This window comes from Lycium barbarum, chromosome 7, assembly GCF_019175385.1.
Source record: "Lycium barbarum isolate Lr01 chromosome 7, ASM1917538v2, whole genome shotgun sequence".
NCBI classification, from domain to species: domain Eukaryota; kingdom Viridiplantae; phylum Streptophyta; class Magnoliopsida; order Solanales; family Solanaceae; genus Lycium; species Lycium barbarum.
In genome coordinates, this window is record NC_083343.1 from 118,182,846 (window position 1) to 118,195,708 (window position 12,863).

A 12,863-nucleotide genomic window follows, 5' to 3' on the forward strand; every position below is an offset into this window, starting at 1 on the left:
ACTACATCAACACCCCTCCCGATGGGGTCGTTTTTCAAGCACGAATAGAACAGTCTAAAGGGGTTGCTTCTTCAAATGCTCCTACCTTTGGATCTTCTCCATCCGATTCTCCATTGGCATCTTGATACGCCCAAATTATACCTTTAAAATTAGGAGTAAGCGGTTGTTGTCAAATATAGAACCCAACAAGGTTGGGTCGAATCCCACAGAGAACACAATGAAGAAATATACTTGCTAACTGTAACGCTCGACTATTAGTCTATATTTCAGGGGAGAGGGGAATATAATAATAATTGGTTTGAAGTTTGATCATTAATGTCTACGAGTTTTTGTTATAAAATGTAAACTATTGGTAAAGGGACTAAGACTGCGGTTCCAATGGAAAGTAATGCGAATGGGTATCAATCCAACTCCTTTATCTGTGTCGATGTAATTAAACATGGGCTACTCGAGTCTATCAAAAGTTTCTCAACCAAATTGATAAATATCATTATTAAGCTTTCTCAAGCCTTAGAATGTGGAAAATATGAACACCCATTTTATTTCAAGTAATTTTTCTATCTCTAGCTCAAGTTATTAGATGAGGTTTATAAGCCTCAAAGTCTTGCTATTTACTCTTTTCCTGACTTTCCCTTTGTTTCTCAGGCAAAGGAAAATTAACTAGGCACAAATAATGTTGTACATCATTAAATGACATTAAAGGTTGAAAAGTACATAGAAAAACATCTTTACACATAAATGGAGGTTGAATACAAAATCCAATCACATAACTAGCACATTTGGTCCCATAGCCTTAGCTAAATGGTTTAGCTACTCATATTAATTAAATAGAAATTTGTAGCAAAGTGAATATTCATAAAGCTTATAATAGTGTTAATGGAGAAGATGACAAAAAGATGAAGAATCTTCTTAGAAGCTTCCACAATAAATAGTATTCAAAGCTCTCTCAATGCTAAAAGACAACTAGAAAGTAAAAGTGGGGAATATTCAATAATGTGCACAGAGCACTAGGTAAAAGTATTTATAGAGGAAGGACAAAAAGTCAAATCTCGGAACAAATTGACGACTTGCGACCAAAGTTTGTGGTCGCAACACGAGTTTGCGACCGCAAGTCACTCAGCATTCCTTCCTGGTCCACTTGAAGATGCGACCGCAAATCGAATTTGCGGTACTGCATGTGCTTCGCATATTAGCGCATTTTGCTTGGCTCACTGGATGTTCAGGCTTGGAAAATGCAGTCGCATTTCTGAAGTTGCGGTGCCGCATTCGCACAGCAAGTTGACGTACTTTGTTCAGCTCACTGTCGTTTTTCTGGGCAAAAGATGCGGCTGCAAGTTCAACTTGCGGTGCCACATATTTGCCGCAACTTTTTGCTCTTTTGCTCCTTTTGTTCCATTTTGTCCCTCTTTTGTCCTCGACTCACAAAATCTGAAAACACACGAAAACACTATGAAAACACGAATAAACACTTAAAAAGACTACTCAAAAAGTATAAGTAGTGAATGTAAAAAGCCCTAAAATTCACGACTTATCACATCTCCTCCGGCTCCCCAGCTATCGACACTCCGACATCTTCTCCTTCCGATGGTGCTTCTCCTCCATCCATTGTTGTCGCTCTCGGCGGTTCTCTGACCTCATCTCCTACCTTTGCTTCCTTGAACTGAGTCTCCATCACCGGATTTACTGCTGTAGCTGTCTTTGCTGCTGTTATGATGCTTTATATCTTTGATTTGTGAGATATTTTGCATTTTTATTCACTGGAATTGATGAGTTAAGGTTTATTTTTCACAATTTTTTGTTAATTCTTTTTTACTTTTGACTTTTACTGGTGGTGGTATCGTAACCGTTTTTGAGCTATTTGTACTAATATATTCTTTTTGTTGAATATGATTACGGGATTCTTTGTTTATTTATGGAGAGCACTAAGATTCTGATTTCCTCTTCCTCATTTCCGTTAGAATTTGTTATGTTTGAATTAAGCAAAGCATATAACGATGAGTATAATCTCTGTTTTTTCCTCTTTGAGCTACGAGGAATTTCATACTTGAGAAATGAGCAGTCATGTAGTTCATATGATTTGGTTCCACCGATTATTTTATAAAATTTATATCTTATTACCTCCTCGATTATTCTATTTTATATAATTAAAATTAAAAGTTTCAAAACCGTCCTCGTCATCTTAATTTCTCTTTAGTATAAATATGAATCGATAATTTTCATCACTTATTTTAAAACGTCATGTCAAATTGACAAGTAGATTAGAACATAGTTCTATTTATACTTGTATAGGATTTTGATAAAAGTTTTTTCTTAACATTTTATTATTTAAAGGTGATAAATTAAGGAAATATAGAAAACCACCGGATTAGTGATGTATCCCATTATTCTTTAGTGAAACAAAGTAAGTAAAGACAAGAAACCTATGTAACATAATGGATGATATTAAGCAAGATGATGATATTAAGCAAGATGTACGACTCAATAACTGAGTCTAGTAAGATTAAGTATTTAATAAAATAAATCTAAACCATACAAGAGAAAAGATATCTAATACGTACATTATAGCTTGTTATTTGAGATCACTAAAATACATTTTGTCGTGCTACTCAAGGTGCTAATGTTTAGTTTCAATAAAAATAGCAGGATAAGTTTGGGAAGTTTGACTGATTGCTTTTGACATGTTGTTGTTTTCATCACCTCATATCCAAGGGCAAAAAGATTAATATTTTGTCATTTTAAAATAATAATATATATATATATATATATATAAAAGTTTATTTAATGCGGTTCAATATTTTTTCTTATATTTATAAAATTAAAAATCTATTTACTTATTAGATACAATTATAAATTTATATAAAACCCTTCAATTTTATTTTAAAAAATCTAGTAATTAATTTGATACTCGGTTGGGTGTATTAAATTGACAACCCCTTACCGTAAGCGCAATATACCGGTTTACAAAAAGTTATCTAATTTTTACCGTGATAAATTATAATACTATAATTAACTGTAAACCTAGGTGCAAATAAATACTTTACGGCCTCGCTACGCCACCCACCCTCCACTCCCCCCGCGGGATCCCACTTTTTAGGTGGCCAACACATAAACGAATTTTAAAAATCCCAGCCAGCTAGAACGTACCAATCATAACGGTAACCACAATGTTTACCGATAAATAAAAGTCTGTCATTAGCTTGTTTTCACAAATTTTTTGGAAAATCAAAAAAGCTTTTTACTGTAGATTTTTTTTTTAAGAACTATCATTTCAAATTAAAAAAAAAAAAGTACAAAGAAACATTCAAACAAAATTTTCTACAGCAATTTATCTCTTCACACGGTAAGAAAAATATAACTAGCGTGAACTCGGTCAACAGCTCACATCTCCTCTTTTTCCTTCTGTCGTTGAGTTGCCAACTAATTATTAGTCCACACTCTATTGTAAATCAGTTTTTTTTTTTTTTTTTTTTTTTAGCTAAACCGGACTTTGGAGTGCCAAAATAAAATTTAATTTGCCCATATTTCCCTCCTATAAATACAATCGTTTCTTATCATCGTTTTAAAATAAAAAAGCATCATTCAACTCATATTTCCATTTACTCCTCTTCCATCTTTTCTTTCTGGAAAATCTGCTTGTCTTAATAACTAAAATGGCATACTCAAAGGTGATTATTGCTTTAATGTTGGCGTTTGTAGCCGGATCAGCTTTGGCACAAGCACCAGCAGCTTCTCCAAAGAGTTCTCCTGCCCCGGTGGCGACTCCTCCTTCTACTACTACATCAACACCTGTTGACACTCCGGCATCTTCTCCTTCCGGCGGTGCTTCTCCTCCATCCATCGCCGGCACTCCCGGGGGTTCTCCTACCGAATCACCAAACTCTGCTTCCTTCAACAGAGTCGCCGTCGCCGGATCTGCTGTTGTAGCTGTCTTTGCTGCTGCTTTCATGCTTTAAATCCCCGGTCTGTGAAATATTTTGCATTTTCATTCGCCGGGATTTATTTTCCACCTCTTTTTTGTTAATTCTTTTTTACTTTGGCGGTATGCGTAACCGCTGTTGATTTATTTGTATTGATGCATGTTCTTATTGTTGACGGGATTCTTTGTTTATTTAATGGAGAGCACTACGATTCTGATTTCCTCTTTCTCAATTCCCTTGAAATTTGTTTTTATTAAATTAAGCAAGCATATAGGGTGTGTTTGGTACCACGAAATTTTTTAAAGAAAATTTACCGGGTTTATTACTTATTTTCTTGAGTTTAGTCCTTATGTAAATTTATTGTTTTAGAAAGTATATAATCAAGACAAATATTATGAAAGATGAGGGGGTGGAGTAGAGGTGAAGATGAGCTATGTTGGAATTTGGGGAGAACACATGTGGCACGTGTTTTTCTTGCTTCCATCGGAAAGTCATTTTCCTCATTTTGAAGAACTAACTTATTTTTTATTAGAGAATGTTTTCCAAAATTTTGTCCTCCATACAGACCACACCCATTATGCGAGTGACGTCTTTTTTTAGTTCTTCGAGCGACGAGGAATTCGATAATTGAGAAATAGGCGGTCATGTAGTTTCCGTGTTAAAGGGACTAATTCTTTAGTAGTTTTATTTTATATAATTAATTTTTTTTAAAATTATCCTGATAATATTTTCTTTAGTATAGATATAATTCAATTGATTTTTGCTACTTTGTTTAAAACATCATGTACTAATCACGAGAAGTTGTTATAACTTATAAGAAAACAATTAATTTCTAAACATTTTTGTTGTTCAAGAAAATATAAAAAACAGTTAAAATAGAGAAAACAATTAATTTCTAAACATTTTTGTTGTTCAAGAAAATATAAAAAACAGTTAAAATAGAGATCCGTCCTATTACTCGACAGTAGTGGATAATATTAATGAAGACAAGACTTAAGGATTGAGTTTATTAAAATTAAGTACATATTCAATAAGAATTATAAATTATACAAGATAAAATATATGTTGATACTTTATGATAGTTAACAACTCAAGATTATTGAAATATCTCGTGTCTTGCTATTCAAAATGTCAAAACTAATTTAGTTTCAATAAGAATAGTAAAAAAGTTTGGGAGTTAAAAGACTTCGGGTGTTAATTATCTATTGCATACAGCCTTTTTCATCATCCTATCCCAAGGCGAACAAAATAATGCTTTGTTATTTTCAAACATGTTATGCAAAAAAAAAATTACTCATAAATTTGTTTAGTACAAATCACTTTCTTATCCCTCCTGTCGGAGGCTGCATATCTGCTTGGAATTTGAAGAGGTGGTCATGGTGGCGGTTATGGTGATGGAGGGGAAGAAAATTTTATTGGTGGAAGAATAAATAGAGGGGACGGGTAAAATGGGTTAGGGGCGCTGAGGTGGCATGCCACATGGCATCCACCTCATCAAATGTCGTTGAATCAATAGTAAAATGGCAGGATATATTTGAAACCAAAGTATAACGAGTGATATATTTAAACTTTTTCTCATAGTACATGGGTATATTGGCCCTTTGCCGTTTAAGAAAACAAAAAGAATTTTGAATCTTGTGGTCCTAAACTAAAAATATGTATAATGTATTAAAATTTGATGTTTGAATTGTCAACTTACTAAATATAAAAAAAGACACTCTTTTTGGGACGGATCAAAAAGAAAAGTAAGACAATTAAATTGGACGGAGTGAGCATTTATTTTAATAAAACTAAAAATCTATTTAATTATCCGATTGGATATATTTATTCAGAAATCTATAATTCTAATTAAGAAATTTATTTCCTCCAATGTAGTTAGGTTTTGAGGAACCATTGACAACGCCTGACCACAAGCGCTTTATACTGATTAACCGGAAGTTTCCCGCATTTGAGGTGGCCAACACATAAACGAATTTTAAAACCCCAGCTAGACTAGACTAGACTAGAACGTGCTAATCAAAACGGCAACCATAATGTTTGCCAATAATTAAACATCTGTCATAGCTTGTATTCACAAAAATTTCGGAAAATGTTATTCAGAAAAGCTTTTTAGAAGAGTTTATAAAGATCTAGAGTATTTCAAATAAAAAACAAGTAGTAGTACAAAGTAGGGCTGTTCACAGTTTTGATTAAAATCAAAACCAAATCGAAAATTTAACCAAATCGAATAAAATAACCGACATTTGGTTTAGTTTGGTTTGGTTTGGTTTTAAATTTGAAAAACCGATAATATTTGGTTGGGTTATGGTTATAGTAAAAAATAACCGAATAAATAACCGAACCGAACCGATAATTATATACATAAAATTTATAATTATTTATATGTATAATATTAGCTTTTCATAAATAATTAAAGATATTTTATACCTTTTAATTATTAATTTAATTTTGGTCTACTTATTTTTAAGGCCCATGTCTTAAAAGAATATGTCCAACAATCCAAGCCCAACTCTAATAAGTCATAAGCATAAGGGTTGTTTATATTTTGAAAACTCTGTTTGACTTGTTCTTTTGAATCTAAACTGCGTTGCAAGTTTGGTCCACCTAATTTGCTAACAGCGTGTCTTTCCCTCAATATGCAGCAAAGTTCACCCTTGTGGGCTATGAGGAAAAAAGAGTTTCATAAGAAATTTGAAGAATGTAGAGAGAGAATATTTGAATTATCACGGCTAGTCATAAACCGAAAAACCGAACCAAACCGAACCAAACCGACAATAACCAAACCGGTGGTTATTATTTTACTTGGTTTGGTTATGGTTTTAGACATTTAAAAACCGACTAAATTGGTTTGATTATGGTTTTAACCAATAACCGACCCAAACCGAACCATGAACACCCCTAGTACAAAGAAACATTCAAACAATTTTTGTCTAGAGAAATTTATCTCTTCACATGCAAAGAAAAATATAATCAGGTTGGACTCGTTCACAGCTCACAGTTCCTCTTTTTCTTCTTCTGTCGTTGAGTTGCCAACTAATGATTAGTCCACACTCCTTATTTTAAATCAGCTTATTGTTTCTTAAGCTAAACCGACTTACTAAAATAAAATTTAATTTCCCCATATTCCCTCGTATAAATACAGCTGTTTTTGCTGCTGCTTTGATGCTTTAAATCTCTGGTCTGTGAAATATTTTGCATTTTCATTCACCAGAATTGATGGAGGGTTTATTTTCCACTATATTTGTTAATTCTTTTTATTTTTGGCTTTTACCAGTGGCGGTAGTCGTAACTATTGTTGATTTATTTGTATTAATATACTCTTATTGTTGAATACTATTATTACAGGATTCTTTGTTTATTTATGGAGAGTACTATGATGCAGATTTCCTTTTTCTCATTTCCGTTGGAATTTGTTTTGTTTGGATTAAGTAAAGCATATAATGCGAGTGTTCTCTGTTTTTACCTCTTTGAGCTACGAGGAATTTTATAATTGAAAAGCGGATTATATTGATAGACCGAAAGTTATTCAACTTTTTTTATTTTGAATTAAAATATTTTCGGTTGTGTGTTTTGAGAATTCTTTATAGACCCTACTTGTCTTGTGAAGCCCGTGCTGAGCCCGGGCCCAAGATCAATATAGAAAATTTTATAATAGTTTAATTAGAAAAAAGATAATTTGATCTATTGTAAACTAATGTAGTTGGAAGTATTTAAAATAATTCTAAACTGACTACAAGAGTAGTCGACCATTGTGTTTTGCTTCTTCTTCATAGTGATTCAAAGAAATCTATTATTTTTCAGCTAAGATTTCGATAAGTAAAGGATCCTTTTAATTCTTCACCACAAATTCTTACATTATTTTCTTAAAAAGATATCATATTGATACCCGTAAAAAGCCTATGTTTAGCTAAGCTAAAATGGTTTAAGAGTTAAAAAAGATAAATAACAATATAAAAATTCAAAAGTTACAAAATTATTAAAAAGGTTAAAAGTTATTAAAAATAGATTAAGAAGCCGATCACTTAATGGACACAGTTACTATCCCTCCCTCTTTCCTCCACTTAATTAAGAACACTGAATAAACCTTAAAAATTCTTTTTTATTTTTAAAGATCCTAATATATTAATTCTTGAAAAGCTTTGATACCATAATATACTAAAAGCTATTGCACCAGAAAAACTAAGATTCAATGCAAAATCTCAACCCAAAAAAAAAAGTGCTAGAAGGACTGGTGGTTATTAGTAAAAATCATATTTTATGAACTATAAATTACTTTTTACAAAAAAAAAAAAAAATAATAATATATAATTTGGTTCAACAAAAAATTATCAAACCATACATTTTACATTTATTTTTCTGTTGAGAAATTGGTGAATTTACTTGTAAATAAGATAAAATTTAAAATTTTAAAAATTGACACTTTAAAATGATATTAATATATGCTAATTCTAATTAAATATACAAAATATGAAAAACTGCTATTTTTCTTAATTTAAACTTTCTTTTTCTTTTCAAAAGATGCATGTGAGCGTTGGGCATAAATACCGAAAAATCGAACGCGCACCGAAATTTAATACATTACCCAAAAAAATTAAAATAGTCCAGGCCCATTAAGTTTAAAGCAAAAAAAACCCAATTGTAATAAGTCCTCTTTTGCATTTGTATCCCTAATTTTCCACTTCAATTGAAAAAATCAAATATTCTTAACAAAGAAAGGTAACAAGGATGTCTCTTTAGGATTAATGTATACCTTTTATGTGTTTTCTTAATTATTCTTACGGTATGTATATAACACCTAGTAATCCTACGTCATGATTATAGTTTTCTGTTCTTGTGTATCCTGTTTGTTTGATTTTGATTTCAATTTATCAGTTTTATGTTTTATTGTTTTTGAGCATATGAATTAGTGTCAATGGAATCTCTTCTAATTTTATATTAAAAAAACCGAATTGACAAAAACCGAAACCGAACTGAACTGAACTTTAAAAAATCGAAACCGAAAGAACCGAACCGAACTAGTTTGGTTCGGTGTTTGGTGTCCACCTTCAAAAACCCGAACCCGAAATAGCCAAACCGAAGTTTGATAAAACCGAACCGAAAAACCGAACGCCCACGCCTAATGTGAGGAAATGACATTTTTATTTTCCAATCTTTTTTTAAAATCTAAGTGAAATATTATTTTGATAATTACGTCATAATAATATTATAAATATGCTATCAATCCAATAATGTTAAGATCAACTAAATTCTAATAAGTAAATCATGTCTCAATGCCACGACATACCTAATAATTTTGTTCCTTCTCGCTTTTATTATTCTGAACGATCAATTTTGATTTTCTTTACTATACAAAATTATGTTAAAATATCATAGCTAATTTATATTTTCAAAATAAAAAGATTATTAAGAGATAAGATCAGGATAAATCTAATTATAATCCTAAAATTTACAAAGTGAAAACATCATTTACATAGTTCTCTCTCAATACCAAGTGAGCTCTTCAAAGTTACTATTCCCTATGTACAATTTAAATTACGCGGCACACTTTTCTTTTTAGTCTGTCAAAAAAAGAATGTCATTTTTTTTACATTTAGAAACAATTTAACTTTTTGAAGTGAATTACAACCACACTAATATCTAAAGTTTGTTTTGGACCACAAATTTCAAAAGTCTCAAACTCCCTGCTCACAAATGGGTTGAGCTCCGTATCTAGTCAAACGGTGCCACATAAATTGGGACAAAGGGAGTACTATTATGTATTCATCTTTATGAAAAGTTGGTTCTTTTAGATGACATCATTACTATTCACAACTTTTTAAGCATTTTAAAGGGTCTCAAACTTTACTATATTTACCAAATTGAATGTGACAACCTAAAAAATAAAGGAATAAAGTAGGGCTAAATATATGACCAAAAAAGTTATGGTACATATTCCACTCACAAGGGTAGATTTGAAAGAGAAAATCCTTTTTGTTAGCAAGCACACAACTAAATGGTTGAGATCCAACTAAGGACTACAAAATCTTTGCATTGCCCCTTAAATATAATATATATATATATATATATATATATATATATATATATATATATATATATATTTTGTTTGAACTAAACGTGTATCAACAAAATAAAAAGGTGTAAGATCAATGCATAAAAGAATCAATATATGTTAAAGGGTAAAACTGATATAAATACTTCTATACTAATTTGGGGTCAAGCTTTGCGCCTAATTCTGTTCTTTTCAACTACAATATGCCCAATATATTTTTTCCTCAACCACCACGAACGAGTTATGTTGATTTTAATATTGGGCAATTGTTCATAATGTTTGAACAGTCTGAATTGTAAACCTTAAATCTTAGAGACGCGTTATAAAATCGGGCACGAAGAATATAGTAGGTTGAGCTGTTACGTTATTCGAAGATTGATATCCTAAAGTTTGCTTCTCATCCTTTTTTCCCCCTCTTGGTAGCAGTGGCGGAGCCGGGATTTTCGCCTACGTGGTTCAAATATATGAAGAAGTAAATACACGAAGAAGCCAAGGGAATTCAACATCTATTATATATACATAAAAAAAAAAATTAATCTTGTATATTCACTGTAATTTTTCGCCGAGAGGGTTCGGATGAACCCCTGAAGCCTACCTGCTCCGCCCCTGCTTGGTAGTGATTTTTCTTGATTAATAATTAATATCACGGAAAGATTTTTTTTGTTGACCACGATCACGAACGGGACCTCAACATGTTCCACAGCTAGAGTAGTGGGTTTGCACCTCATTCACTCGGGGGATGGGGTACAACCAGTAGGTCGATACTCATAATTTTTCATCCTGAGAAATATCAAAATCGACAAGTTTGTTTAAGGCTATAATTTGGTTGACTAATTGAAGTTGGTTCTATCCTAAGCCAAGTTTCTCATCCACTCTAGAGGGTGCTTAGATACATAGATAAAACTATGGAAAGATTATAATAAGGATCATGCACAGAGATTATTAATCACTAGATTATTTGGTGCCTATATTATTTTGACAAATGTATGAATGGATTGTGCACAAAAATTATTAATCCCTGAATCATGGTAATTTTTTTAGCCTGTTAAGAAAAGTTGTGTAAAAATAAAGTTCCACCCCTCCTAAAAAGTTTTCATGTATTTTATTTTATGAAATCTAAAAAAGAGGATACTTTTTAACTACTTGACTAACGGCAATTTAGGTAAAAAATGCATTAGAGAATAATTATCACATTTCGAATAATTTAAGAACAAAATTGATCATTTTCCTTTAAAAAAAAATGAGTTAAATGAATTATAGCTATAAAAAGTAACTACTTAGTACTTACAAGTAAAAATCCAATTATTTAATACGTTGAAATCTTAGCTAATTCAAATTCCCATTTCGAAGAGACAAAAAGTCGCAGTAAACTAATCACGATTGTTAACTGATATATAGTGAGCTTACGTAAAAATTAAGGGAGGATTCGATATAGAAGATTGTTTTTGCATTAATCACAGTTTGTTATTTTCTGTATGGAGGAAGCAATTTGGAAGTATGTAATTCAACTATCTTTTCTTTCATTGGACCAAAGAAAAACAAGTATTAAACTCCCAATTACCAATCAATTACACTACCCGAGTACTACATTAGCGTCAGCCCATCACATAATTATCTCGGGTGTCGTTTGATACGTTGGATAAGGTAAAATCTCTTAGGATTAAATTTATACTCCATCTATACCATTTATATGATGTATGTAGTTCGGTTTTCAAGAGTCAAACTTATTTATTTTGATCGTGAATTCGGACATATAATCTTTAAGTTTTTTGAAGAACAATTTACATATTTAAAAACTATATAAAAAGTATTATAAGTCACAATAATTAACAATTTAAATGTTGAAAGGGCATTTGAATAAATCATGGTCAAAGATTTACTTGTTTGACTCTCGAAAAGCGAACTGCATCATATAAATTGGGAGGAGGGAGTACTATATTTGGTTAACTATATAAATTTATCTTGATTGTTTGGTACATTGGATAAGGTTGGATATCTCATGATTAATTTTGATACTAAATTTATACTGTATTTGGTTGGGATAAATTTATACTGTCAACCAAAAACATTATAAATTTACTCCCAAATTTAATCATCAATATCCACTTGTCCTATCAAACTTGAAATTTATTTTATCCCACCTAAAAGAGATCACTTATTCCAACAATTATAATCCCAGAGTTAAAATTCCGCGATAATTTAATCCACCGACCAACGGCCCGTGGTGTTGCTCTCTCAATTTTTTTGCCACGTATTAAAGCCAACTTGTCATACAGTCAACTTTATCCCCCTTTGAGTTGTCCACTGGACTTAGGAGCCGTTTAGATATGGTTTGAAACTATGAGATGAAACCATGATTTGAAATCATGTTTGGACATGCAATTTAGATTTTTTAAGTTGTATTTTTTCTTAGACATATCCCACAAGTTGTGAAAACTATCAAAATATTTTCAATTCTTATACAATCTTACCAAATGAGCAAGTCATAGTTCATAACAAAATTAATACGCTATTAGAAGACTTTTCTAAAAAATACAACATCAATTGATCAAATTTTAGTTCAATAAAAAAGAAAATTCAACATGAATAGTAATGTAACTATTCTTTAATATAATCCTCCCACATGGTAGATATAAATAAAGGTTGGTAAATGCTTGGTGGGAGTAATTGTTAAAAATATCTACCAACTAATGAATCTTTTTTTTATAAGATATAAACTTAACCCATAAGATGCTTGGTGAAATGCATGTCCAAACACTGATTCCATCTCATAATTTCAAATTGTATGTCCAAACGCCTGCTTAATAAGTAAAAACAGCAGAATTTGAAATGAAAATAGAAAAAAAGAAAACAAAAAAGAAGAGAAATCTTGAAAAGATGTTCGAAGGGACCCATGG

General features: G+C 31.4%; 1 protein-coding gene across 1 annotated transcript; it reads left to right on the forward strand.

Moving 5' to 3' along the window:
• Nucleotides 1-3,551: 3,551 nt before the first annotated feature.
• On the forward strand, nt 3,552-4,136 carry LOC132602494 (classical arabinogalactan protein 4-like). The gene has a single exon (XM_060315332.1). The coding sequence runs from the start codon at nt 3,651-3,653 to the stop codon at nt 3,951-3,953; it is 303 nt and encodes a 100-aa protein (XP_060171315.1). The 5' UTR covers nt 3,552-3,650; the 3' UTR covers nt 3,954-4,136.
• The last annotated feature ends 8,727 nt before the right edge of the window (nt 4,137-12,863 follow it).